Source organism: Macrotis lagotis, chromosome 5, assembly GCF_037893015.1.
Source record: "Macrotis lagotis isolate mMagLag1 chromosome 5, bilby.v1.9.chrom.fasta, whole genome shotgun sequence".
Classification (NCBI taxonomy): domain Eukaryota; kingdom Metazoa; phylum Chordata; class Mammalia; order Peramelemorphia; family Peramelidae; genus Macrotis; species Macrotis lagotis.
Window position 1 is genome coordinate 255,672,103 of NC_133662.1, and position 27,609 is coordinate 255,699,711.

A 27,609-nucleotide genomic window follows, 5' to 3' on the forward strand; every position below is an offset into this window, starting at 1 on the left:
GAATCATGGAAGCAGATGGGAACAACAGGGGACAAGTCCAATAGTGGGGGGAAGACTTCAGCACTCAGTCCAAGCCAATGGCCCACCATGGTCAGCCCAGAGGGCCAAGGACCCTTGATACAGCTTCCAGACTGAGGGGAGGGAGAGTCAAGAGGACGTGTCCAATGTGACAATGCTTTTACCTGATTATATATGTTTGTTAGAGGCTCCCCCATCCCCCAACACACTCAGTAGGTGTGGGGAAGATGGGAACAAGAGAAAATAGAGGCTTATTCTTTGAAAAACAGCAATTTTAACTTAAAAGTGGTCCCTTTTTTATCTATCTATCTATCTATGATTTTTTTGCAAGGCAAATGGGGTTAAGTGGCTTGCCCAAGGCCACACAGCTAGGTCATTATTAAGTGTCTGAGACCGGATTTGAACCCAGGTACTCCTGACTCCAGGGTTGGTGCTCTAGCCACTGTGCCACCTAACTGCCCAGTCACTTTTTAAATATAATCTTCATTTCTTGGAGAAGGATTTGATAGGGATAGAGACCGAACCTGTGTTAGAAACTCCCTGAAGAGGAAATTCTCTCCACGTATTAGGTTGCTACTTTTCCTGCCACACCTAAGCCTTTGAGAGTTGTCCAGAGCATTGAGAGGTGAAGGGACTTGTCCAGGGTCACACAGTCAGTCTGAGCTACAGCAGGCCTTGAACTCAGGTCTTCCTTTGTACTTGGTCCATGTTAAGTGGCTACTAAATGTTCATTTCTTCTTTCTAGGCCAGCTCTCTACCCTAAATAAGTGTCCAGCGACAAATACTTTTCATTCTAGCCCTGGCCTTCAATTATTGGCTAACTAGAGTGAATCAGTCAATAAACATCTATTAGACCCCTCCTGCATGCTGGGCAGTGACTTCTGCCCTCAAGGAGCTGACTCTAATGGGGGAGAGAGCAAGCCACAAGGAGCTAGAGAATGGATGAATGGGACACAACCACTGAGGGAAGGTCTGAGAATGGGGAAAGGCTTCATGAAATAGGGGTGGGGGAGAGGGGATTCAGCTGATCCAAGGAACTTCTGGTTTCTCTATTTTTATTGTTTATTCCAGCTCCCAAATTCTACAATTCACTGATTATGAAAAATGTACTTAATTAACCAGTAAAGTCACAATTCAAATGAGGTTCTCTCAGATTCATCCACATTTTAAAAATGAAGTCCAAATAATCTGCATCCAATTGAGGGTGATGCTCCCACGAGAATAAAGAAAGCAGAACTCTCCAAGTGATTCAGTCCTGGTCACCCTAATAAGATTCCCAACAATTTAACTGTTTGGATTAAGCTTGAAAACCTCCACACAAAAGTCTAGATGTGCTGCCTCTGGCAAGGGGAACTTGCTACTTCTCTGCTCCGGAAGGTCTCAGAGGCTCCTCACTGCCCCCCGGACAGTCCCGAAAGCCTCTCCCACCTCTGCCTTTGCCCCAGCCGGGTCCCATGCCTAGAATGTTCTTCCTTTTAAAACTCCTCTTAGCATCCTTCAAAGCTCACTACAAATAGCACTGTCTATGCCAGGCCTCTCCTGATTCTCCCAGCTGCAGGTGCTCTAACTCCAGGAAACTACTTGGTCTATTTTGTTGAGATTGTGTGCCTTTTATAGAATGGAAGCTCCCTGAGGGCAGGGACTGTTTTGTCAGACTTGGCATCCCTAGGGCCTGGCAAAGGGCCTGGCCTGCCACAGGCACTGAAGAAGTCATGGGGAACGATGGAATCCCATTCAAGGAGCTTTTAATAAACATCTGGCCATGCTAGGCCCTGGAGTCAACGAGGATAGATCTGAAAAGGTGTTGGGAGCACCCAGACCCGGACACCTCAGTAAAGGTGAGCTGGATAGCGGTCCCTCAGGAGAGGAAGGAGACTGTGAAGAGGCTCACTGCAAAAAGTCAGCTCTCTATTGGGTTCTTAAAGTAAGAGGGAGCCACTGTGGCATTCTTTTTTTTTGAAAGGCAGTAGAGTTAAGTGACTTGCCCAAGGTCACACAGCTAGGTAATTACTAAGTGTCTGAGGCCAGATTTGAACTCAGGTCCTCCTGACTCCACGGCTGGTGCTCTATCCACCGTGCCACCTAGCTGTCCCTATGTCATTCTTAAGGAACGGCAAGTTGGAAGAACAATCTGGAGGTTTTGGTGGAAGAGAGAACAGAACGGATGGGTGCGAGAGGTGAGAGGGGTTATCTGGTGCCCAAGGAATCTACAACCAACTGAGGGGAAACACTACGGAGGCAGATAAATCAATTACCATAAGGCAGAGGTGATCGGTCAGCTCTACCTGGCACCAGAGGGGGCTCAGATAGGCCAGTGTGTCTTCCCTTTGATGGAATCTACAGGATTCTTTCTGGGAGCAGAGGCCCATTGCTGCATGTAAACTAGGACACTACAGACAAAAACCCAATCTACTCAACCTGATGATCACAGTGGCCTAAATCTGAGCTGGAAGGGGACCCTCAGAGGCCATCGAGCCTACCTCTGCTCCCCCATTTTATTATAAAGAAACTGAGGCATTCTCAGGAGGACCATGGTAGGGAAAAAGGGCAGAGGAAATGGATTTAAATCCTTCCTCTCACATGGAGTCCCTGAACCTCCTGGATCTCAGTTTCCTCATCTGTAAAATGAAGGGGCAGGTCCCTTCCAGCTCTGGACCTCTCACACTATTTGCTGAACAAAACAAGGCACATCTGAACAGTCCTATGGCATCTTCCAAAACCTGATCACTTTCCAGCCTCCTTCTGACTCTTCTCTTGGAATGGCAAAGCTGGCTAAGGACTAAGAAAAACTGCTCCATCCCTTCAACCACCATGGGAACTCAAGCCCCTTCATGAGCATCCTTGGCCCCAACGAGCAGACTGGGTTATCTAGACATCACTAGAGTCAGGAAGCTCCCAGCCCAGGTGATACTCCCCTGAAACCCAACAGAGCCAGGACACGACCTGGGTCAAAAGAAGAGAACTAGCCAGAAGTGGACACAAATGAGAGCAAAGAAGTGACCCGAGGCAGGAGAAGAGAGTAGATGTGCGCACAAACACGCATCCATCACAATAGGCCACACGCATGGAAGAAGCAGGAGAAAAACTTACTTTGCAGTAGTTTCTTCATCATATTTGGTTTTCAGGTCAAATAATTCTGTTCGAGTTTTTTCCAGGGCTAAAAGGCCAAACAAACAGATAAAGTCAAGAATAGTGACTTCTCAATTTGTAAATTCAACCACCAACTTCTCTTTTCCCTTCATGAGTTATTCTACCTGTCAATTACAACATGGGACTTCCCCCCCCCCCCCATAAATTACATTTCTGAGGTGGGGGGGGAAGGATTTGTTCAATTTCATATAAGGTCTTTCCAGATTTCTTGATAGTTTCCATAGTTTTTGGTCATAAAGGTATCATAATATTATATCCATTATATCTTTTTATCACAATTTAGAAATCATTCCCTAGTAGTTAGACCCTGAGACCTTGCTTCCAGTTTTTCATCAACTGGAAAAAATACTATAATGAAAATCTTTGAAAAAACAGGGATTTTTAGGATAACCCCTTCCTTTGGAGGATGGTCCAAAAAAATAGCTAATTACTGGGTAGAAGGGTGTGATTATCTGTCAGATCACACTCCCCAAAACCCATGGAGTTGTTGAGTGTACCCGTTTAACTATAACCCTGCCAGCATTAAAGCTTTTAAGGCTCTGTTTATTTTTGCTAAGTTGATAAGTGTCAGGAAGCATCTCTCCAAGAGCCTTTCATTTGCATTTCTTTAATAGTGACCATTTTTTTTAGGTTTTGTTTTTTTTTTTGGCAAGGCAATGGGGTTAGGTGACTTGCCCAAGGTCACACAGCTAGGTAATTATTAAGTGTCTGAGAATGAATGGATTTGAACTCAGGTCCTTCTGAAACCAAGACCAGGGCTCTACCCACTGTGCCACCTAGCTGCCCTAATAGTGACCTTTTTTTTATTAAGGTTTTTGCAAGGCAAATGGGGTTAAGTGGCTTGCCCAAGGCCATACAGCTAGGTAATTATTAAGTGTCTGAAGCCAGATTTGAACTCAGGTACTCCTGACTCTAGGGCCAGTGCTCTATCCACTTGCGCCAATAGTGACCATTTTTAAAAGGGGTATTAATAACTTGTTCCTTTCTTGAAAACTCCTCATTATCCTCTGATAATTTATCTACTATAGACTGGGAGTTATTTTGCAAATTTTGAAACAATTTTTTGTATATTTTTGATATCAAGGTTTTATGTCATACTTGCTATAAGTATTTTGCAATTTTTTTAAATTATATTTTTTGTTGTAGAGATTTATTTTCAACACAAATGTTAATAATTCATAATTCCTTTCATATAAGGAATAGGGAAAAACTATTTTTTCTTCTATAATTGGCATAAATACATTATTCCATTTCCTTCCATACTTTTGATGGTTCCTATCTTATGCTTAAGTCTAGTATCCAGTTGAAATCCACTGAATTACATGGTGTGAGATGGATATCTAAATACATTTCCCACCACAATGCAAAACAAATTTCCTATGTTTATCTGTTGAATAATGAACCTCATTTTAATATCCCACTTCTCAAATTATTTAAATTAACCACTAATTTTTAATAAATCTTAGATTGAATGTTTAGAGGATTCTCTTGTACTGAGTTATTTCTCTATTTTCTCTCAGTATCAGATAATTCTGATGAGAAACTTTGTAAAATATTTGTTAAGAAAGATTTTATTTATTTATTTTGAGTTTTAAAATTTTTCCCCTAATCTTGCTTCCCTCCCTCCACCCCCTCCACAGAAGGCACTGTTAGTCTTTACATTGTTTCCATGTACACTGATCTAAGTTGAATGTGATGAGAGAGAAATCATATGCTTAAGGAAGAAACATAAAGTATAAGAGATAGAAAAATTACTATAATAAGATAATGGATTTTTTTTTAAATTATGTAACATTTTAAAAGCTAGTCATGCAAAGTCATCCTCATCTTAGAATGGCCAGGTTGGCCAAGCACCCAGGTCTATTCCTTAATTAATCTTGTCTATTTTTTCAAAGAAATTATAATTTTTAGCCAGCATTTGAGAGAAAACTTGCCATTTTGATTGACATCATATCAAATGTGTATGTTTAGGGAGTACTGTCCATTTGATGATATAATCCCACCTATCCTTGAGGACCTAAGTAATTGGTTCCTCCATATATAAGAAGAAAACTGATGGAGAAGTGACTAGGAATCCTGATGGAAGACTTAGAAGGGGTGTTAGAAAGATTAGAGCATTTTATGAATTAAAATTTATTTAATTTAAATGTAATTACAATAAATTTAGTTGTACTGGCTTTTAGTATACAATGCATTATCTATCATATTTTAAAAATAAAGTGAAAAAAATTTTACATCACTTTTTCGAAGAGAATCTGTGCAAATTTTTAAAGTCCTGCCATTAGCAATTTCCCGAAGTCTTATTCATAGCAACAGGGGCTTTGTTTCCACAAGTAATATATTATCAAATCATTTCAAAAAAATTTGAAACAATTCAAGAAAATGTACAAAATGATTCATACTCTTTTATTTGGTTATCCCATTCAGGATGAGATGTATATGCCAAAGAGGTAAGGGGGGATGTTGGGGGGGGGTGGAGAGAGAGAGAGAGAGAGAGAGAGAGAGAGAGAGAGAGAGAGAGAGAGAGAGAGAGAGAGAGAAGGAAAAAAGAGCTATCTAAATGAAAATATTGACAGTAGCTTCACTAATAAAGGTAAAAACTGGAAACAAAGTGTGTAGCTAATGAGTGGGGAGGCTTTACCAAACTGTCCTAGATGGATCTAACAGAATAATACTGTTACACTGCATGAAATGACAAATGTAAAAAACTCTGATCAATATGGAAAGACAAGATATGAAATGATGCAGAGGGAAGCCAGGGCAAGCAAAAGAAAAATCCTGGAAAATGGTTATCAATCTATAAAAAAGGATAACAATGTTATCTGCGACAAATAAACCAAACCAGTGACAATGTGGGCATGAATAGATCCAAGCTCAGCTCTGCTTCTGTCTTTCATGTTTGTCCTTTGTTTTTGAAGATCATGACATCAGGGAGATGATGTCATGACAAGCATGTGAATTGGATTTTAGTTGGGGGTGTGTGTGCTAGGTCAGCAGCCATCTGGGTCCAGTGGCCAGATAGCGATCAAGATAACTGGAAGTAGACCTGGATGTGAGGCAATCAGGGTTAGGTGACTTGCCCAAGGTCTTGCAGCTAGTAAGTATCTGAGGCCAGATTTGAACTCAGGTCTTCCTGACTTCACCCACTGTAACACTTGGCTGCCCTGTGCCTGCCTTTTCATCACCACTTGGAGTACCCAGAGTGCCATCTTGGTCCCAGTTACAGTTTCTTGTATGGCTTGCCCCTTTGTTGGGGGCTGCACTTTATACAGGGCTTACTGTGGTGACATTGAGGTTTACCTGTTGTGGTAAAACCAGATTTATTCACTAAAATAATTAAGTAAACTAGGAATCTTTGTCACTTAAAAGTAGCAATAATGGCAATTGAATGAAAAAGGGGAACTCACCACCAATGAGGAGGAAATTAAAGTAATAATTTGGAATTATTTTGTGCAACTCTATGCCAATAAATTTGATAATCTAAGTGAAATGGATGAACATTTACAAAAATATAAGTTGCCCAGATTAAATGAAGAGGAGATTAAATACCTAAACAACTCTATCTCAGAAAAAAGAAATTCAACAAGCCATCATTGAACTCCCTAAGAAAAATTCTCCAGGGCCTAATGGATTCACAAGTGAATTCTACCAAACATTGAAGGAACAATTGGTTCCAATTCTATAAAAACTCTTTGGAAAAATAGGAGAAGACAGAACTCTGCCTAACTCTTTCTATGACACCAATATGGTGCTGATACCTAAACCAGGAAGAGTTAAAACAGAAAGAAAATGATAGACCTATCTCCGTGATGAATATGGATGCAAAAATCTTAAACAAAATCTTAGCAAAACAATTACAACAAGTTATCACTGGGATAATACATTTTGACCAAGTAGGATTCATCCCAGGAATGCAGGGTTGGTTCAATATTAGGAAAACTGTCAATATAATTAATTATATCAACAACAAACCTATCAGAAATTACAGGATTATATCAAAAGATGCTGAAAAAGCTTTTGACAAAATACAGCACCCATTCCTACCAAAAACACTAGAGAGTGTAGGAATAAATGGACTGTTCCTTAGAATAATAAGCAATATCTATCTGAAACCATCACCAAGCATTATATTGAATGGGGAGAGGCTAGAGGCATTCCTAATACCATCAGGGGTGAAACAAGTATGCCCATTATCACCACTACTATTCAATATTGTATTAGAAATGTTAGCATCAGCAATTAGAGAAGAAAAAGAAATTGAAAGAATTAGAATTGGGAAGGAAGAGACAAAACTCTCACTCTTTGCAGATGACATGATGGTATACCTAGAGAATCCCAAGAAATCATCCAAAAAACTACTGGAAACAATTAGCAATTTTAGCAAAGTCACAGAATATAAAATAAACCCTCATAAATCCTCAAATTTTCTATTTATGCCTAGCAAGATACAGCAGGAAGAGCTAGAAAGAGAAATCCCATTCAAAGTAACCTCAGACAATATAAAATACTTGGGAGTCTATTTGCCAAGACAGACTCGGAAACTTCTTGAAAACAATTACAAAACACTTCTCACACAAATTAAATCAGATTTAAATAACTGGACAAACATCAACTGCTCATGGACAGGTAGAGCTAATATAATAAAAATGACAATTCTACCAAAACTAAACTACCTGTTTAGTGCCTTACCAATCAAAATTCCAAAAAATTACTTTAATGAGTTAGAAAAGGTTGTAAGTAAATTCATATGGAGAAATAAAAAGTCAAGAATTTCCAGGGATTTAATGAAAAAAAGTGCAAAAGAAGGTGGCTTAGCCTTACCTGATCTAAAATTATATTATAAAGCATCAGTCATCAAAACTGTCTGGTATTGGCTAAGAAAAAGAGTGGTGGACAAATGGAATAGACTAGATGCAATAGCAGGAAATGATTATAGTAATCTGCTGTCTGATAAACCCAAAGAGTTCAGCTATTGGGATAAACACTCTCAAGAAAATTGGAAGTTTGTATGGAAGAAACTTAGATTAGACCAACACCTCACACCCTTTACCAAGATAAGAACCAAATGGATACAGGATTTAGACATAAAAAATAATACTATAAGCAAACTAGAAGATCAAGGACTAGTTTACCTGTCAGATCTATGGAAAGGGAAGCAGTTTATGACCAAGGAATAGATGGAGAACATCACTAAAAACAAACTAGATGATTTTGATTACATTAAATTAAAAAGCTTTTGCACAGACAAAACCACTGTAACCAAGATCAAAAGAAATGTAGTAAACTGGGAAATAATCTTTACAACTAATGTTTCTGACAAAGGACTCATTTCTAAAATATACAGAGAACTGAGTCAAATAAAAAAAAAAGTCATTCTCCAATTGACAAATGGTCAAAGGATATGCAAAGGCAATTTACAGATGAGATCAAAGCAATCCATAGTCATATGAAAAATTGCTCTAAATCATTACTTATTAGAAAAATGCAAATTAAAACTTCTCTGAGGTACCACCTCACACCTCTCAGACTGGCCAACATGACCAGAAAGGATAATGATCATTGTTGGAAGGGTTGTGGGAAATCTGGGAAACTAATACATTGTTGGTGGAGCTGTGAACTCGTCCAACCTTTCTGGAGAGCAATTTAGAAAACTTTGCCCAAAGGGCAATAAAAATGTGCATACCCTTTGATCCAGCAATAGCACTACTGGGTCTATACCATGAAGAGATGATGAAAAAGGGTAAAAACATCACTTGTACAAAAATATTCATAGCAACTCTGTTTGTGGTGGCAAAGAACTGGAAATCACATGAATGTCCATCAACTGCAGAATGGCTTAGCAAACTGTGGTCTATGTATGTCATGGAACACTATTGTTCTATTAGAAACCAGGAGGGATGGGAATTCAGGGAAGCCTGGAGGGATCTGCATGAACTGATGCTGAGTGAGATGAATAGAAACAGAAAAACACTGTACACCCTAACAGCAACATGGGGGTGATGATCAACCTTGATGGACTCACTCATTCCATCAGGGCAACAATCAGGGTCAATTTGGGGCTGTCTGCAATGGAGAATACCATCTGTATCCAGAGAAAGAACTGTGGAGTTTGAACAAAGACCAAAGACTATTATTCCCTTTAATTTAGGGAAAAAACCTGATATCTTATTGTCTGATCTTGCTATCTCTTATACTTTATGTTTCTTCCTTAAGGATATGATTTCTCTCTCATCGTATTCAATTTGGATCAATGTACAACATGGAAACAATGTAAAGACTGGCAAATTGCTTTCTGTGGGGGAGATGGGGGTAAATTGTAAAACTCAAAATAAATAAAATCTTTAAAATTTTAAAAAAATAATGGCAGTTGGTGATATCTATGGCCCTCTTGAAGGGCTGCAAAGATTCTGTATGAGACTTCTCTTCAGTTCCTCAGAACTACACTGTAAGCCCTTATTTCATACACAGAAAGACCGAGGCTTAGAGAGGTTAGAGAGGTCTTGCCTATGGTCACAAAGCTAATCATGTCAGAGGCAGGATCTGAACCTGGGTCACCTCTGCTTCCTGGAGGCCTCTTTAGAGATTTAACCACCGAGTCAAGGGTAGAAAGAATCAGAGTGCTCCTGGGGGAGGAAGGGAGCAAATATGGAAGGAGAGGCTGCCCCACCTCTGTATTAACAGCTCAATTTAATCTTTACTGGAAAGGCCTGCAATTAAAAGCAATTATATTAAGCAGACACATATGAAGCTTCTCCTATATGACAGGTACTGGCTTGGGACCCAAAGGAGCAGTACCTTCCCACAAGGAGCTCACTGCAGGTATAACTTGGGGTCAAGCCCCCAAGGGAAGAACAGGAAGCAGCTGGAGCACAGGCCATGGCCATGGGGGAAGGCAATGGCATCCTTCAGGGATCTGCATTCCACAGAGTTCCCACCAGATAAATACCACGCCAGACACAGCTCCCAGCCAAGGGAGCAGGCCTGGAAGCTTCCCATCTGATTTTTTTGTGTTTCATTGTAGGTGGAGTGAGGGGGAGGATTAACACCAAGGCCTTTAGGCTCTTTTTTGTTTTTGTAAAGCAATGTGGTTAAATGACTTGCCCAAGGCCACACAGCTAGGCAATTAAGTGTCTGAGGGCAGATTTGAACTCAGGTCCTCCTGACTCCAGAGTAGGTGTTCTATCTACTGTGTCACCTTTGCTGCCCCAGCCTTTAGACACTTAATGGAGGGGAGGGAACACCACCTTCATCCTTTCCGCTTGCTTCCCAGACCCCATATCCAAGCACAAACCTAAGTTTAAGAGAAATAAAAGCACAAACCTGTTTGCAAAGTTTGAACTTTATGCTCTGCTTCCTCCAGCTTGGAGGCGGTAGACATCTGTGTTTCTTGCAACTTTCTGAAAAAAAAGAAAATGAAGCCAAATTGGTGACTGTGTTCATCCATGTGAGGGCACGGTGTGCTTGTGAGTGGCAGTGGTCCGCTACCTCAACTAGAACCATGCGGTGGGCCCTGGTTCCCATACAAAGACCTGCAGGAAGCTGACAAACTGTCTGGGGGGGGGGGGGGGGACTGCTCACTAATAATGCTGGTTAACACAGCCAACCACACTGAACAAGGTAGGATGTAGGAAGCCATCCATCGGGACACCAGTAGGACCTAAACCAACTCTGTTCTTGGAAGGCCAGGGCTCCTGGACCCAGTGTCTCCCAGGCCAGTACTAGTGAACAAATGATGCGTTTCCATGTCCCCAGTGAAAGGAAGGAAGTGGTGGCCAGGCCTGCCCTGGATGGCTGTGACGCCACTCCGTTGCTGGTGAAACTGCTTTTTATCAGCATGACTTGATTAACTAGGGGGATTCCTAATTTCCACTCGTGGCTCACAGCTCCGAGGTCCTCCTTTTCTGCAGGGAGTCTCCTTTGGACAACACATTTTAAGCCCTGTCCCTGTGATGGAGAGAGCAGAGACCTAATGGTGGAAGGCCTGGGGTGGGGGCAGGGAGGAGGAGAAATCACTGGGACCAAGCCCCTCATTTTACAGATGAGGGAGAATCGGCAGGGTCAGAATTCTCACTCGGGTCCTCCAGACTTCCAACCTGGTGCTTCCTGGAACTTTAAGCCCTTCTTTCCATCCAATATTGCCTCTGAAAATACCGTACTCTTTTCTGATTATCTGGGTTCCACTTGAGAGATGTTTTGATTTGCTTTATTTGCTTTATTAGTGATTAGAAGAATGAGAAGGCAGCTCCCTCTCTTCTTTGGAGAAGCGGAGGACTATGGGTGCATAATGATACATACAATATTGCACTTTTTAAAACTATGTTTAATTTCTTGGCAAAGTGGAGAGGGGGATACTTGGGAAGTATAGGTGGTCTAAAAACAAAACATATTAACAACAATTTGTTTAAAAACAAGAGATCTCTAACCAAACTGTCCGTTTGACAGACTTTCACTGACATACATGTAGACTCAATGTCAGAGCAATAAGGGAAGGGACCATCGGAGATAACAACTCCTCTTCCTTCCCTTCCCCTCCTTCCATTTGTGAGGGGGTGAAAAGGGTCTAGACCGGTGTGCCCACTGGCATGGGGAACTTCTGGCAAGGGCAGGGTTTCAATCTTAATCTAATTATATATTTTCTTTTTAATCAAGTAGTGTAAAAAGATCTTATGTCACTCTATCAAGTTAGGGCAAAGCTCTGGATTTGTGTTGAGGGGTTTTTAAAAATGCAAATTTATGTAATTTTTAGCTGCTTCTGCAATTCAGCTCTTTTGATTTATAAAAATATAAATATCCATTCCATTAAATCAGGGGTTCTTTAGCATTTTTGCATCACAGCCCCTTTGGCATTGCGGGGAAGCCTTGGAATCCCCTCCTCAGAATCAGGCTTTTAGGTGTATGAAATAAACTACAACAGATCACAAAGGAATTCAGTCATATTGACCTAAAACAATCCTTCCCTCCTCAAACCAAAGAAGTGCAGGGAGGCCACCCCTAGATTAGGAACCCCTGAAAAATGATTACTTTTAAAAACAATTTCTCCTTCCTCCTTTCATCTGTGAGTGGGGATGGGAGAAACTTGGGGGAATCTCATTATCTTCCATACATATAAGCGGACACATGCACCCTTCCCCTACTACCATCAATACACTGATTGACACATACCAGGCCCAGAACTAACTCTATTATGGACTTCAAAGACCGAACATTAATACAAACAGGTTAAAAACTACCATGCGTCTTAGCCTATTTGGAGCTGGACATATAAAAATGAACTGAGCTCTGATTTACTCTAAGAGAAATATCAAAGCACCAAGGTCAGCCTCAGTCCCAGAGCATACGACAATGAAATTAACTCCCAGGAGAGTCCCATGATCCTCAGATCATTATTTCAATATATGGTGGAATTGTGAGGAAACGTAGCTAAGACTCAGGAAGCCACCCAGGCCAGGGGCTATATCATCCCATAGCTAAGAGGAAGAGATGGGACTATTGGTCCCATGCTTTGCATGACCCCTCTAGAAGAAAGGGGGCCAAGACAAGCACTAGGAAGCTTGCGGGACCTTCATTCACGACCTGGTCTGGTTTCTCCAGATTCACCTTCACAGCCGTCTTGCTGAATGTGAGCACTGGCCAGCAAATGACTCTGTATCCCAAATGACTCCAAAATCCAAAATGCAGAGAGCCATGGATGGGCAGCTCCCTCCCTAGCCCCGGGCCCCCTTCTTCCCCCCAGGAGGGCACGTGTGTTCACACTCACACTCAGGTCGACAGACACCTGGGCACACTCACCTCTCTTTCTCTGCAAAGTCATTTTGTAACTTCTGTTCCTTTTCGAGCGCTATGTTCTCTGCCTGGTTCTTCAGGGTCTGCTCATATTCCCGGATTTTCTCTTTAAGTGCTTTGATCGTGACCTCTAGAAAGAGGAGGGGAAAACTCTGGTTAGAGAGATGCCGGGCAGGCCTGCTAGGCCTGTGCTCCACGGGGCGCTAGACCCAGCCTGAGGCTGCGCAGCCCGATCTGCTCCGCTTGGTGCATTTGAAACTTTCTCTCTTCAACTCTGACATAAAATCAATGGTACGAGTCCCTTTGGAGACCTTTTACTCCCTAAATGTTAAATTGAACTTTAAGCGTTTAGGTTGAGAAGGATCAATGGATTTTGCTGGGAAGGAGAACTAAGGTTTCTCCAACACAAGCAGAGGGAAAAAAAAATCAATGGTAAAATATAATATCATCTTATCGATGAGTCTTAAATTAGCCCCCTCTGGAGCAAAGATTAATGCAGTCCGAGTGTGGGCTTTCCTCCATGCTTAGAACAAGAATTGCTGCTTCCTAATTTTGTGCCCAAGAAAAAAGCAGGTGAGGCTGCCTTCTGTGGACTGAATTCGTTTTTTGTTTGTTTTATTCTTTTGGGTGCCACCTAGCCGCCTCTGAATTCATTTTTCTGAAGGTGGGCGACAACATGGTGGAAGCTCGCAGGTGATTCGGCTCACCTAAGCACCTGAGGGACACGTGAGTGAATATGGCGGCTGGGAGAGCTCCAGTCGGGAGATAGCTCCAAGACCAAGATACCCAGTCAAGACACAGGAGGAGGAGGGCTGCTGCGATGGAGTCAATGAGAGTGGGGCCAGCCACAGGAGGTGGGTGGGAGGGGGAGAAACTGGAAGTACCATTTAGAGGAGTCCTCTCCCCTGATACCAGGGAGGGCCAACATCTGGACCCCAGAGCCCTGGAGGACAGACACAACAACAGCACTTCCAGAGTCATACCCTCTATCATTTGCCAAGCAATTCAAGCTTGGCCCATGAACCCAGAACGTTCATTCTATGATCCCAGGTGAGAGTTGAATGGGGACTTAGAAGTCACCCCACATTCTCTGACAGGAAGGAACCTGGGATCTGGAAAAGGGAGAGTGGTGTGCCTGGGCTCTCCTGGGAAGGTTCCTCAGACCACAACCTAGAGCTGAGAAGGACCTTAGCAACTGTAGAGGCTAACTCCTGCATTTTAAAGGTGAAGAAACTTAGGCCCACAGAGGCCCTTTGACTTCCCCAAGGTTGGTCAGCCACGAATGTTTGAGGTGGGATTGGAACCCAGACCCTCTGGACACAAGTCTTCACATTGTTCACTCTATCACCTTGATTCCTTTCAACTGGATGAGATGGAACGCCCTGCCCATATCTGCAGACAGAGGTTACCTCCAAGGTTACAGCTGATCTGTGTTCTGAAGAGGAACCTTCCCAGATGTCTGCTCTTGGATGTGTCAAAGTGGCTAGTCCACAGGCCATTGAGATTTTTGGTCATTAATAGTCACAGCACTTCACTGATTAAAACTATAGCTTTTCTTGGCAAAAAGAGAGGATAAAACTTGACATCTAGGAAAAACCATCTGGAGAGTTTCTAGGAGAAAGAATTGAGAGGGGTTGTTGCCCCTTCTTCTGGTATATTGGCTCTATGGGATGTGCACAGGAAGGCTGGGCCCCGGAAACATCTCCCAAAGAGGCTCCTCTCTGAGAGGGCCTCATAACCCAAGAGGGTCGCATGGTTTAAGGCAATGGTTCTAAAGGGAAACACCAAAGATGGACATCTCTGTGAAACACGGAGCCCCATGAGCATCTCAAGAGAACTGGGCCATGACCACCATCAGCATCATCCCCAATTTTCTTTTATGGACTTGTGACTTCACTCTCAAGGTGGATCTGAGACTTGTGCACTGAGGTTTAAGAGGGTTGTCTGAGCAGAGGTCTTCCCGACTACATCTCACAGCCTCCGGTTTATCTGAGCATACAGTGATCACTCAAGGGCCCCCACGGGGCCCCAGGAACTGATCCTTGAAGGGATTCTAAGGGTGGAAGTGAAGAGAGATGTGATCCCCAAACAGCAAAGAGAACAGTGGGCTGGAATGAAGCGAGTGTCAAAGGGAAAGAATAGAAAGATCATGATGTCAAGAAAAACTAAGCTGTGTAGTGCCAAGCACAGGCTGAAGCCCTTTATAATGACTACCTCACAACTCCAGGAGGAACGAACCACTGTTAGCCTCATTTTACAGAGGAGGAAACCGAGGCAGGTAGCACAGCCATGGATTGCCCAGTTTCATCCATCTAGGAAATGTCTGGGCCAGATTTGAACTAAGGTCTTCCTGACTGGGCCTGCAACTCTCTCCAATGTGCCTTTGAGCTAATATGAAATAAATCTGGAAGGGTAGGCTAGTGTCAAACTGAGAAATGCTCTAAATGTCAAATGAATTTACATTTTATCCTTGGAAAAAAAAATTGTATTTTATCCTTGGGAGCCTCTGAAGGGTCTTATAAAGGGAACCTTAGGGGGAACGTGTGCTTTAGAAGCAGCAGGAGGAATGCAAAGGGGGGCAAAGGAGCCCCTGTCTGCAGACTGGGGCAACACATCTCCAAATCTAAAGTTTGAAATCTAAGAGATAATATTTTAAGAAAAAGGAATGAAATTAAGAGCCCTAAAGGTCATTAATCTGTGTCAAACAAAAGAAATAAGACATTTCCTTCTCCTCAGCTTCTCCCCATTCCACTGAGCCCCTGTTCTGAGCTGGCTGGGAAAAAACCAAACATAGCCCAGCAGTCCCAAACCTTATGGCCCCTTTTGGAAAAGACTGTCGTTTTTACAGGAAAATGATAAACCTTCTGAAAAGGGGGGTAACTAGTTTCTAAATGGGTCCATTTTGTTTTCTGATGCAGGAAAGTCGAGGTTTTTTTTTTTTTTAATTTTAAAGGACAAGAAACCTAACCCCATCTGTCTAGGCAAGAAGCTTTGTGACTTTTGGGTTTGTTGATGGTTGGGCAGCCGCATCAAGAAGATGCTTCTACTGCATTAATAATGAGATGGTGACATGAACAAGGAACTGGGAGTGCTTAAACACACAGACAGACGAAGGATGAGTCCAAAGCCTTAATGTATCTGCAGTAATTATTCAATGACTTACTGGCTGGAATCCTTTGATCAGAGGCTGGCGCTCTGACAGGTGGTGCCTGCCTCGGGGCCAAGGCAACAGTGGGTTTTTTTTTTTCCAAGGCAGATCCTATCACCCCATGATAGAGGAAGCATTTGAAAGGACTCCTGATCCGCCCTGTCAGGAGCCCATAAAATCACACACAGCTCCCAGGACACATGAAAACCGTTCCCTTCTAAGTGGTAAAGGAATGCCGGGCGTCATCATTACCTCCCTTTAATGGCTGCTGGAATCTCTGCCCCACCTGGACTTAATGAAATGCAATTAAGGCTAGTCTCAACAGTCCTAGAAGGGCAATTAAGGACCCAAAAAAGGCCCAAGAAGAGCATCGGCTTCCGGCCTACCTTGATTTTTCACTTCAGCAAATTCTTTGTTGTATTCCTCCAGAGTCTCCCTTAGCTTCTGGTTTTCAGTTTCAATATCGTGCATGCGTTGGACCTTGAGCTGGAGCTGCTGCCCGAGGTCCAGGGCTGGGACTGGATCTGCAGGACAGGGAAGGGAAGCAAAGAGAAGGGTTGGTTCTCATCCTTGGACCCTCTTTGGCTGCCAGTGGCCTCCTCCACCCGAGAGAGCTCAGGAAACCCAAGGTGGGGCCACAGGGGCCTTCCTTGATCTGTTGGGCAAAGGGACACGGAAGGAGCTTCAACCCTTCATCCCCACCCTCCCGGCCAATGCTAATTGAGTGTGTCCCTTAGGGAGCGAAATGAGCTCATGATCCAGCAGGGCCCAGGGAGGTGTGGTTAATGGAGGCGGCAGCCTCAGGTCTGGCTCACAATGGGACACCCTCCTATCATTAAAAAAAAAAAATCAAATAAATGCATATACTCTTAGTGCCAATGACTCTGCTTCACAGCGCAAAGGTATTTATTTTGTGAGAAGTCACATCCATTCCAGTGACAGCTTAAAAGCCTGCCGTTGGCCAACCCTGGTGGGGGCCACGTCGGACCCACAAACGCCTTGCCTCAACGCCAAGTTAAAGGGTTTGCTGCACAACTCTTATCCTATGGTGATTTAATGGCAGGATTTCCATTCTTGGATGCTGATTAAGAGACAAATACACCCCATAGCAAGAGCAGAGAAATGCTAATCCATCCTGAGTCCCAAGTGGGGGTGGGGGTGGGCCCTCAAGTTTCCAAGGATTTTGATGAAGATGCTAAATCTTGCTCTAAATGATGGAAAATATTGTGGCTTTCCAAAGACTGTTCATTATGAGGGCTTCGGGCTAACCTTCCCATCACGCATCTGCTTAGTTAATGAAGAAGAAAGACTAGGAAGTCAAACTGTGAGGTACTGGGGATCTCTGACTCTGACAAGGTTAGTAACCCTCAGAGAGGTGAGGAATCAAGAGGTTTTTTACAAATTAGAGAGAAAATGCCCCCTTTGGTCACTGGAGCCATTACTCACTCAGCCCCCTGGCACAGAGTCCACTTATTGGTCTAGTTTGAGTTAAGCCACAACCCCCTAATAGGTCACCCTAGGTCAGGGGACCATTGGCAGCTGTTACCAATTATCACACTAACAGCCAAAAATGGCCCAAATGAGCACAATTATAGGGTCTGGGCAAGGTCTCTCAAAATATAAAGAGCTGGGGATGCTAGCTATTGATGCAAATTCTACGAGGCATCTACAATCAGATTTACTTACAGAAAACAAAATTTTAAATGGAACCAATATCCATAGATTTTTCCAGCACTTAATCTTAGGTTTTTTGCCTTTACCATTAATTCAGCACAAATTAGAAACACTTTAAATGTTCTCCTAGCGTCGATTCAATCGTTTCTCTTCGGCTGCCTAAAAGGCAATTACAATCCACCTGCTGGGCACCGCTGGGGTGTTTCCTTTGGAATTCTCAGGCTCCGTCTGAGCTGTAGAATGTTGGAGTCCACTGGGCTTATAAAAGATTATTGAATACATTTCTCGAATGGGCGCCAGCATCACTGGGGAAATGACGGCAAAGATTGAGTCTCCTGTTGAGGAATGCTAAACACCCAACTCAGTGGATCAACAAGAGTCTATATTAGGGAGTTCACTTAATTTTCAAACACTGTAGTCATTAATTTTTCAGACCACCCTTGGTTCCTGGAAACAAATAATAAGTCTATTGTACCTCGGTTAACACATTAACCACAAGCCCATGTGTTCTTCAATATGCCAGTGCCTCTGAGAGTTTAGAGGAGAATGTTGCCGGGCTATGCCGAGCCAGAACCAGAAGAAGGAGGCTGCAGTGAGTAACTAGCAGCTCCACCAACAACTTAGGGCACGACAGTCTCGGTAATGCAGAACCTCTGGCTGCTGCTCATTTGTTCTCTAGACATATGGTTTATAACTATGTCATCTTTTTATTGATGGCTTTTCCTTATTATTTTAATCTGGACCAAAATATTTATATTAAATCAGATTTTTCAAGTCTTTTCAGGGAGCTCTCTACAAGGTGAGTTCTCAAAATGTTCTTAGCGGAGATTAAGGTACCACAGAATCGGGGGCTGGAAAGTTGGAGGCAGTCTCATCCAACCCATACCTGAAGGAATCCCTGCTCTAATGTATGTCCCTAACAAGAGACCTCCAAAGAGGGCAAATCCACCATTTATTAGGGAATGTCTCCCTATTTTTGGATAGTTCTATGTATCAGGTCATCCAACCTTAATGTCTAATCCTCCACCCATTATTCCTAGTTTTCTATACAACATGGTAACTTTTCCAAGAGTTCTCATATGTCAACTCTTAAGTCTTCTCTCTTCTCGATTAAACATGCAGAGTTCTTTTGACCAATCCTCAAGACCTGGTCTGAAGGTCCTTTAGAAATCAATCAATAAGTTTTCATAAACTAGTGAGGATGTGCGAAGCCTAGTAAATACAAGATGAATGTGACTCATTTCCTTGCCTTGGGGGGTGTCTAGGCAATTAAGAAGGGTGCAAATCTTCAGGCAGAGACAAGACAGCCAGAAAATGACTAGGGGAAAGGCGCTAATAGTTGGGAGGAACAGGAAAGCCAACCTCTAGACACATTCTTGAGATTTCCGATTTCAGACTTCTCCAAGCCCTAAGCTCTGAGGTTGGGAAAGGAGATGACTGGACACGTCCCTTTCTTCAGTCCCCTTCATCGAGGACTGCAATTGAAACTTAAAGCCGAGGCTGAGGGGAAAGAAGCTAAAATCTGACCCGCTACTCTTGTAAACCAAATTCTATTAAGTTTTGTTCTCACAGTGCAACTGCCAGCATAAATTGTATTTATAAAAGACTGGGCTTCGTATGGTGTCCTCTGCCCCCTACAATTTCTATCAACAAGTTCTCCCATCCATTCATTTCAAAAGGCTAAGATCCCCAGAAGACACGGTGTCTGCTTCAAATAAACAATGGTCTCCCAAGTTCAAATCCATGTTTAGCGACATACAGAAATAAGAGGGAGGCCACAAAGTGAGCAGCAACTAGAACTTTTGTCCACTTTTCAATCTCTAAGAAGCATTATATTGTAAATGAAATTCCTGCAATCTCATAATTATTTATCATGACACGTATATTGAAATCAGCTCTAGGAAAGGTTAATGCTTAAGTAGCAGAATTCGTACTGGGATGAAGAATGAACTCAAGATTCCAACACCTCTATGCTTCCAACTGGGGCAGGCAGCTGAGTGATGGAGCACTGGGAGCATCGGAATATTGTTTGGGGATATGTACAAGACGGTGCTTCAGCACATCTTGGGCTTAATTTTTATTACTTGTATTAAAGAACAGCTAATTACCCTATGACAATATAATGACTCTAGCATGTTTGGGCTAGAGACCAAAACAATGAATTTCTGCACGCCAAACCCCAACCTGCATGCTAATCTTGGGAAATCGCAGCTTTTTGTCTCGTTAATTACTTCCAATGCCATTTAAACCCCACACAAGGATTGTTATGTCTCTGTCCAAATTTTACAGTCCTTAGATCTCAGCAGTCTTATTTACTCGATGATTTTAGGGAGGTAACATAACAACCCTCTCCAAATACAAAACAAAACAACAACAACAAATTAAAAAACTCATGGACGGGCAAACTCCTGAAACTCCCACTTTTCTAGGTCATTGCAATGAGACAGATGTGGTTCCAAGTAGCGATTCATTGGACACTCACAAGCTGCAAATGGGACTATTGCCATCTGATACTTCTAAGGACCAATCAACAAACATTTATTGGTCAAATACTACATGCCAGGGGATGCAGAATAAAAACAAAATAATCCTTGCCGTCAAGGTACTTACATTTTAACATAGGTGGATGTATATATGGGGCAGCTAGGTTGAGTAGTGGATGGAATAGTCCAAATCTGGTCTCAGACACTTACTAGCTGTGAGACCCTGGGCAAGTCACTTCACCCCATTTGCCTCTATTTCCTCATTTATAAATAAAGCTGGAGAAGACAATGGCAGTATATTTGCCAAGAAAACCACAAATGGGGTCAGGAAGAGTCGGAAACACAAAAAACGACTGTACAGGTGTACACAAAGAGGTATTTGCCAAAGTTATTTGGAAAATGGGAAATAGTGGCTGAACCTTGAAGGAAAACTCCATCCAATAATACCCCATAGGACTCCAAGAATCTAATGGTAAACCAGCAAATGCTCATTGCTTTTTCTTATGGTGACTTAGTCTAAGTAAAATGAATAGTATCTCCAAATAATGCTAACAGACAACCAGGGTATATAATGCTGTCAGCTTGTAAACACTGCTATTTATGATTTACCTGATGATGGCATTTTAGGGATAGGGAAACTGAGGCAACAAATTGGGGCCACTGCCAAGTAATGCTGAGTCCAAATTAAGTGTCTGACTTCCTGCCAACTGTCCTTCTATAAAACCATCTAAATGTAGATCATTTTAATTTGGAGCAACTGGCAATAACCATTTAGAGCTCATTTTGGGATCCAGAGCTTGTTAGAAATGAGCTTTGGCGCGTCTCAATGAAAACCAAACATTGGTAGTGTCCAACAACCTATAAAAGCGTTCTCCAAAGAAGAAAGCACGTCTTTGCTAAACTTCACAAGAGTTTATATGGCGTCCTGAAAGAGAATGAAAGGCCGACCCAAAGAAAACACTGCACTCTCGCCCAATGATCAGGTAGGAGCTGCCATAACCTGTAGAAACCAACAAGATGGCGCTGCCAGCCCCCACCCCCGCTCCCTGCCCTGCGATGGAAGTAGCAACCGGATGGCAAGGACTTAGATGCTGGAATTTGCCATTTGATGGTTCTCCACATGGCCTAGGAGCAGAAAAGGCCGATTTTTAATAAATTTGAAGTCACTGTTGACACAGAGAGCACTGTGGGTAACGTTGCCTGCCCCTGTCATTAGACAGAGGATGAATACGGCCCTTGTGAATACGCTCATGCAATGACATCACATTACTGGATGTATTACTTTTTGCCAGGGCACTCTAGGCTAATGTAATCATACGATTACATAATTAACCCAGCTGTCTCATTAAGAAAATCAACTGGAATTCAGGGCATAATTAGTTATACAGCAATTAGCATGCTGATGAGCGACTGATGAAAAGCTGTCTAGATACTGAGCATGCCAGGACCACCCTAGTTATTTTAAAGGGGAGGGAAATACAACCAACCAACACACACACACACACACACACACACACACACACTCTCTCTCTCTCTCTCTCTCTCTCTCTCTCTCTCTCTCTCTCTCTCTCTCTCTCTCTCTCTCTCTTCCAGATTAGCAATGTCCCAAAGTTAATGCTTCCACAGTTTTCTCCCTTATCTCACTTCTGTTTGGGGGAATGGCTAAGATCAAGAATGAAAACATTTGGAAACGACATAGAAGAAATTTGAAAAGTTAAGAAACAGTCACTTCCCTGTCATATGCCTTTCTTCTGTTTAAAAGAAAGATCTCAGCAGACAAACTCATGCAAACATACTGTATACAAAACAAGAGAAGCTGATAAAAAGCCAGCCTGTTAGGTAAACTTGTCAAAGAAGGTGGAAAAAGATTGTTTCCTTGTTTAAATTACAATTCACGGGGTATTGGCCAACAAAGAACTTTCCTTTCTAATATTAATTTTTTTTTTTTAAACACACTGGCTCATGGAGGCCAAACTGTGGACCTGAGGCATGAGAAATGATGGTGCCTCAGCAGCCTGGGACACAGAATACAGTCATAAGAATTTCTACAACCTTGGCTTCCCGAGGATATACTATCTATAATTTCAACAGCACACCTACGTTCCCCATAGCTGAAAATATTTTATTGGAAAACTATCACAAACTATTATTCATTTTCACTAAAGTGAAAATGTGGAAAATGGGCTCTTGCTAATTACACACTGTACAAGTCAAAAAATGCTTCCCAGGGTTCCCTTGCTCATGTGCCAATATGGGAAGGAGAACAAAAATCTATGGACTGGCGCTGGTTCAGCAAGATTGGGCTAGTACTCCAGAGGGGCTGTAAAATTCATTTAAGCCTTTGCAGAAGGGCTGTGATCAAGAGCAATATTCCAAGATTAATCATTGCTTAAAACCTAGGTCATTAAAATTAAGGAATGTCTCTAGTTTGAATCCAAAGATTTCATTACCTCCTCCAGTGGTTTCATTCCTGGGCCCTCAAATGGGGGGGCAGAGCAGGGAGGGAAGGGAGTCACATTTTTCTAATTTTAACCAATAATGTATTATCTGAGCTGAGTCGAAACTAGGGCAATGTGCACAAATGATTGAATTGGTGAGATCTGGCTTCTATGGGCAAACACAATATGCAGGCCTCTGAAGAAAGGATGATATTCCCTCTTACTTTGGGATGCAGATAGAACTTTGAATTAAGAAATAAGATCCCTGGAATATAGCTCGAGGGCTGGAAGTGATCTTGGAGGTCACCCCCCTGCCCCCAACACACACTCTGTTCACATGCAGTCTCCTAACACAGAATTGTCCCATCAGAGGAACGAGGCCAGAGAGCTGGCATGGATGAACACGGCTGAGGCCCTTTGGGCTAGGCCTCATTTTTATCATTAGCAAGATGCCTTGAATGGAAAAATGTCCATAGCTGGTTGGCCTGCCTGTCCAAGTTCTCAAAGTTATGGCTTCTGGGAGATGTTTAAAAAAAATTAATCCATGAAGTTAGGGTTGATTTTGGAACTATCACAAAGGAGAGCTTTTAGGCCAGTGAAACCTCAGCTCCATACCACTCCCCTCAATTTACAGTTGAGGAAACTGAGGCCCAATTGCCCATGGGGTCAAAGTATTAGGGCTTGGAAATGTCATCTTAGAGATGACAAGTGAAATAATATCAGAGAGGCAAGAAGTGGCAGAGCCAGGATTCAAAAATTGATGGGTTCCTGGACTCCATGGCCAGTGTTCTTTTCACTGGGTCACAATGCCACAGGCACCGGATGGGGGATTCTTTGAGAACACCTCACTGTGAGTTGTTTTCTAAGAGGTCACTAAATGAGGTTTTTTTTTTTTCAAGTGGCTTGCCCAAGGCCACACAGCTAGGTAATTATTAAGTGTCTGAGGGATTTGAACTCAGGTCCTCCTGACTCCAGGGCCAGTGCTCTATCCACTGCAGAACCTAGCCGCCCCCCACTAAATGAATTTTTAAAGAAAACTTTCTCTCCCCTAAAAATTCTTTTAAACCAGGGGTTCTTTGCCTTTTTTGAGTCCTGGATCTCTCTGGCAGCTTTGGGAAGCCAGTGGACCCCTTCCCAGAATAATGTTTATACTCCATGTTCAAAACCAAAGGAAATGTTAAATTTCAGTTCAAAGGCTGGTGAGGGTGGAAATGGAATTGTTTTCATATCCAAGTTTGCTGCCCACCCTGAGATTGATCCATGGGGTCTTAATGGATCCTCCAAGTCAAGAACCCCTGCTTTAAACCAATTCTAGAACACTAACACCCCTACTTTCTACAATTACAGCTCTTTAAGTAACTGTCCAAAAAAAAAGTGAGAGAATGGTAGAAACCCTGATGAGACATCAGGTGGTAATGAATATTTTATACTGCTGATAATGGGCCTCCCAAGGTTTGGATCTTAAAATAAACCATTCCAGGCCCAAAAAGAGACTGTTAGCCATAGTGCCTAAACTTAAACAGTGAGAGAAAGGGACAGACCGAGACTGAGATGCTGAAAATAAGAGAGAATGGGGGAACAAAAATTAGAGTCAGCCAGAGGGGAGAGAGATAGAGATGGGGGTGGGGGGGAGGGAGGAGGAGGAGGAGGGAGGGAGGGGGGGGGAGAGAGAGAGAGAGAGAGAGAGAGAGAGAGAGAGAGAGAGAGAGAGAGAAATATAGGAAATATTGATACCCTCCCCCCTCCCCCTCTCTGTTTACATATAGTCTCAACCCAGAGAATTGCCCCATCAGAGGAACGTGACCAGAGAGCTGGCATAGATGAACATGGTTGAAGCCCTTTGGGTTAGGCCTAGTTTTTATCATTAGCAGGATGCCCCTTAAATGGGAAAAAACCCACCCAACACTACGTCAGGTTCAAATCTGCCCACAGCTGGCTGGTCTGCCTGTGCAAGTTCTCCAAGGATATGACTTCTGGGAGAAGTTTTTAAAAAAATTAATTCATGAAATTGGGGCTGATTTTGGGACCATCACAAAGGATAAAATCTTTTTGCTTTCGGGATAGTGAAAACTCAGCTATGGAGAGGGAGGGAAGAGTAGTAGCAATTGCACCCCCCCTCCCCTTCAGATATCTATTACAAAATAATATGAGGACCAATGTTAGGTCTGAAGGCCTTGTTCTAATCTGACTGGGAAGCCTTATTACACTTTTTAAAACTATCATTTCTAAACAAAGCCTGCCCTGAAATGTTTTTACCTATTCCTCTGGAGGGCCTCTCCAGGCTAGGTAGGAGAGACCGGAGCAGCTCAGGAAGGAGCTCTTGCAGAGCCCCCAAGAGAAGGGAGAATTTAATTAATCTGATTAATCCAAGCAGCTCTCAAATTCACCTTTGACCAGGCAGAAAGGAGAATCTTTGGAAAGGTTTGGAAAGAACTCGAAAACTTTTGGGGAAACGATTCTCCAAAGGTCTGTGACAATTACTCTAGCTGATGAAACAAGACCATTACCTGAACTCTGTCAGTGGGGCTTCACCTCCTCCAGGCACTTCCTCTATTGCTGGAGTGAGGAGAGGGGGAGCTACCCAAGGCCAGGGGCTGCCGTCTTTGCCTTTCTCGGTAACCCCCAAACTTGGAGAAGTCCCCACCCAGAGGAAGCGTGGACAAGGCCTGTACATTGACTTTGAGTGAAAGTAGTTTGAGTAAGAAATTTTCACAGAGGAATTTCTGTCCCTCTGGATTTTCCCTTATCTAAGTTAGGAGATGTTTAGAACATAAATATATATTTATATATAAAACACATTCACATACAATAACAAATTGATTGCTGGAAGGTTGGTATTTATAACACAGGGAACAGTTTAAAAAAAAAGTTTTCCCACACCAGAAGCCTTAGGGAATGAATCATTCAACATAATCTGGTCCAATCTATACTTTTTCCTGCTTCCCCCAATCTATCTTTCCCTGGCCTCTTTGCATCTTATGTTCCCTCTTCTGATCTTTGTTCCAGCCAAACTGGTCTCCGTCTGTTTCTCTGTCTCTCTGCCTTTGCACCTGCAATGCTCTCCCTCTTCATTTCTGCTTCGTGGAATTCTTCTCTTCCATCGTCATCGTCGTCGTCGTCGTCATCATCACCATTTTCATCACCATCATCATAATGCCATATTTTCTCTTCCCCATTTCTTCCTTTGGATTAAACAGTATGGGCCACTATCACTTGCTCCATTTTCTCCTGATATGGGCTGGCTCATCCCTTGTTGAACAGCTGGGTGCTAGATTAGAGTGCCCCCCCCACATCAGCTTTAGCCCTATACTCAACCTCAGAGGATGCTCCAGTCTCAACCTCCCCATGCAGCAGAGACACCCAACCAGAACAGCCTTCCCAATGAAGTCTTTTTGGGTTCCTGTAACCACCTTGTGTTCATCCTTTCTATACCTGTGGTGTGTCTATTGTAATGAGGTGAGCTCTTTGAGAGATGGGCCATTATTTTTGTGTCTTTGGGGCCCTGGTACTCCTCACAGTGCCTACCCGTGGCAGAGGTGAAGTGATTTTCCTGTTCCCTATGGCAATCACCCTTCTGCCCAGGAGCTCCCTCCCCTTTGTTCTTGGATGCTGCATCTCTCATCACTACTGAAGTTGGGGCTAGGGCCACCACAGAAGGCAAAACCTTCAGGAATCCTGGGCTCCCAGGAGGTGCCATTTTTCTCATTCTACTGTTATGCAGAATTTCCTGAGCTGCTCCAGTCTCTCCTACCTAGCCTGGAAAGGCCCTCCAGAGGAATGGGTAAAAATGATAGTTAAAAAAAGAGTGACCCCTGAGTAAGTCACTTCACCCTGCTTGCCTCAGTTTCCTCATCTGTAAAATGAGATGGGGAAGGCGATGGCAAAGCACTCCAGTATCTTTACCAAGAAAACCATTCAAATGGGTTCAAAAAAGAGTCAGAAGGACCAAAGCAACTGAAAAACAACAAGACATGGAGAAGCGCTAGTTAGGAATGGCTGCTTCTCTGACCTTGTGACTTAAAGTCCGTGCCAGAATTGAATTTTTAAATCAAATTAAATAATATTTAAATTAAAACTAAACAGAAAAAGTTTCTGGTGTAGGAATTCACCGTTTGCCCAATCTGTTGAAGACCTGGAGCAGCCATCATCTATTGGTGACTCATACAGGCCATTCAACAAATGACCATTGGAATTGCATCTCAAAGGAAGGTGATGTGGGCCCTTCCAGCACATGGAATAGTGGGTCCCAAGGAAAAGGGAGTGCAAAGCTTTTGCTCCAATGGGGTTTCCTCAGTAGAAAGGTTTTCCTGGTTCCTCCACCCCCACCCCATGATCTACTTCTGTTTTATCTAGTTTTGGCTAGACCTCCATTGTCCTGTGGGCAGGAATTTTTGTCTTCTTATCTCTAGTGTGACAAATACCTCTGATACACTATAATGGCTCAGTGCCATTTTGCCTCAGTTTCCCTGATATCTAACATTCTTTCCTTACATGCTTATCTCCTTAGAACAGAAGTTCTTCCTGGAGAGCAAGCAGGACATTAGTCATCATTCTGCGTCTCTCCAGTGTCCAGGGCTTACTAAATGCTTGTAGAATGACTAATTCCTATACCCCGCATAGGAATGGATTTTTTGTGTTACCTCTGCCATCAGGGGACCTCAGCTGAGCTAAAGACACAAGAGAACAACTGAGGAATGCACACGCAAGTCCCATTGTTTTCCCTACAACAGTGAAACAAATAGGCTTCCAAATAGGACTGCTGCCTAACAGCTACAGAGGGGAAAACCAGGAGAAAGTTCGTTAATTATCTGCTCAAAAACAAAAATAAAAAAATAAATCTGATTGGTTGAATACCAGTTTAGCTATTGGTTTATCTACTGCTTTGAAGTCAAAAGCCAGTAGATAAACCAATAAC

General features: G+C 42.8%; 1 protein-coding gene across 3 annotated transcripts in view; it reads right to left on the reverse strand.

Moving 5' to 3' along the window:
• CUX1 (cut like homeobox 1) overlaps positions 1-27,609 on the reverse strand; it is a 407,456-nt gene that overhangs the window by 165,758 nt on the left and 214,089 nt on the right. For all 3 annotated transcript variants that reach the window (XM_074189479.1, XM_074189480.1, XM_074189478.1), the window contains exons 5-8: positions 16,486-16,623; positions 12,958-13,081; positions 10,489-10,565; positions 3,109-3,175 (exon numbers count right to left, since the gene is read on the reverse strand). In XM_074189479.1, coding sequence (XP_074045580.1) covers positions 3,109-3,175; positions 10,489-10,565; positions 12,958-13,081; positions 16,486-16,623 — 406 coding nt within the window. The remainder of the gene's footprint in view (positions 1-3,108; positions 3,176-10,488; positions 10,566-12,957; positions 13,082-16,485; positions 16,624-27,609) is intronic.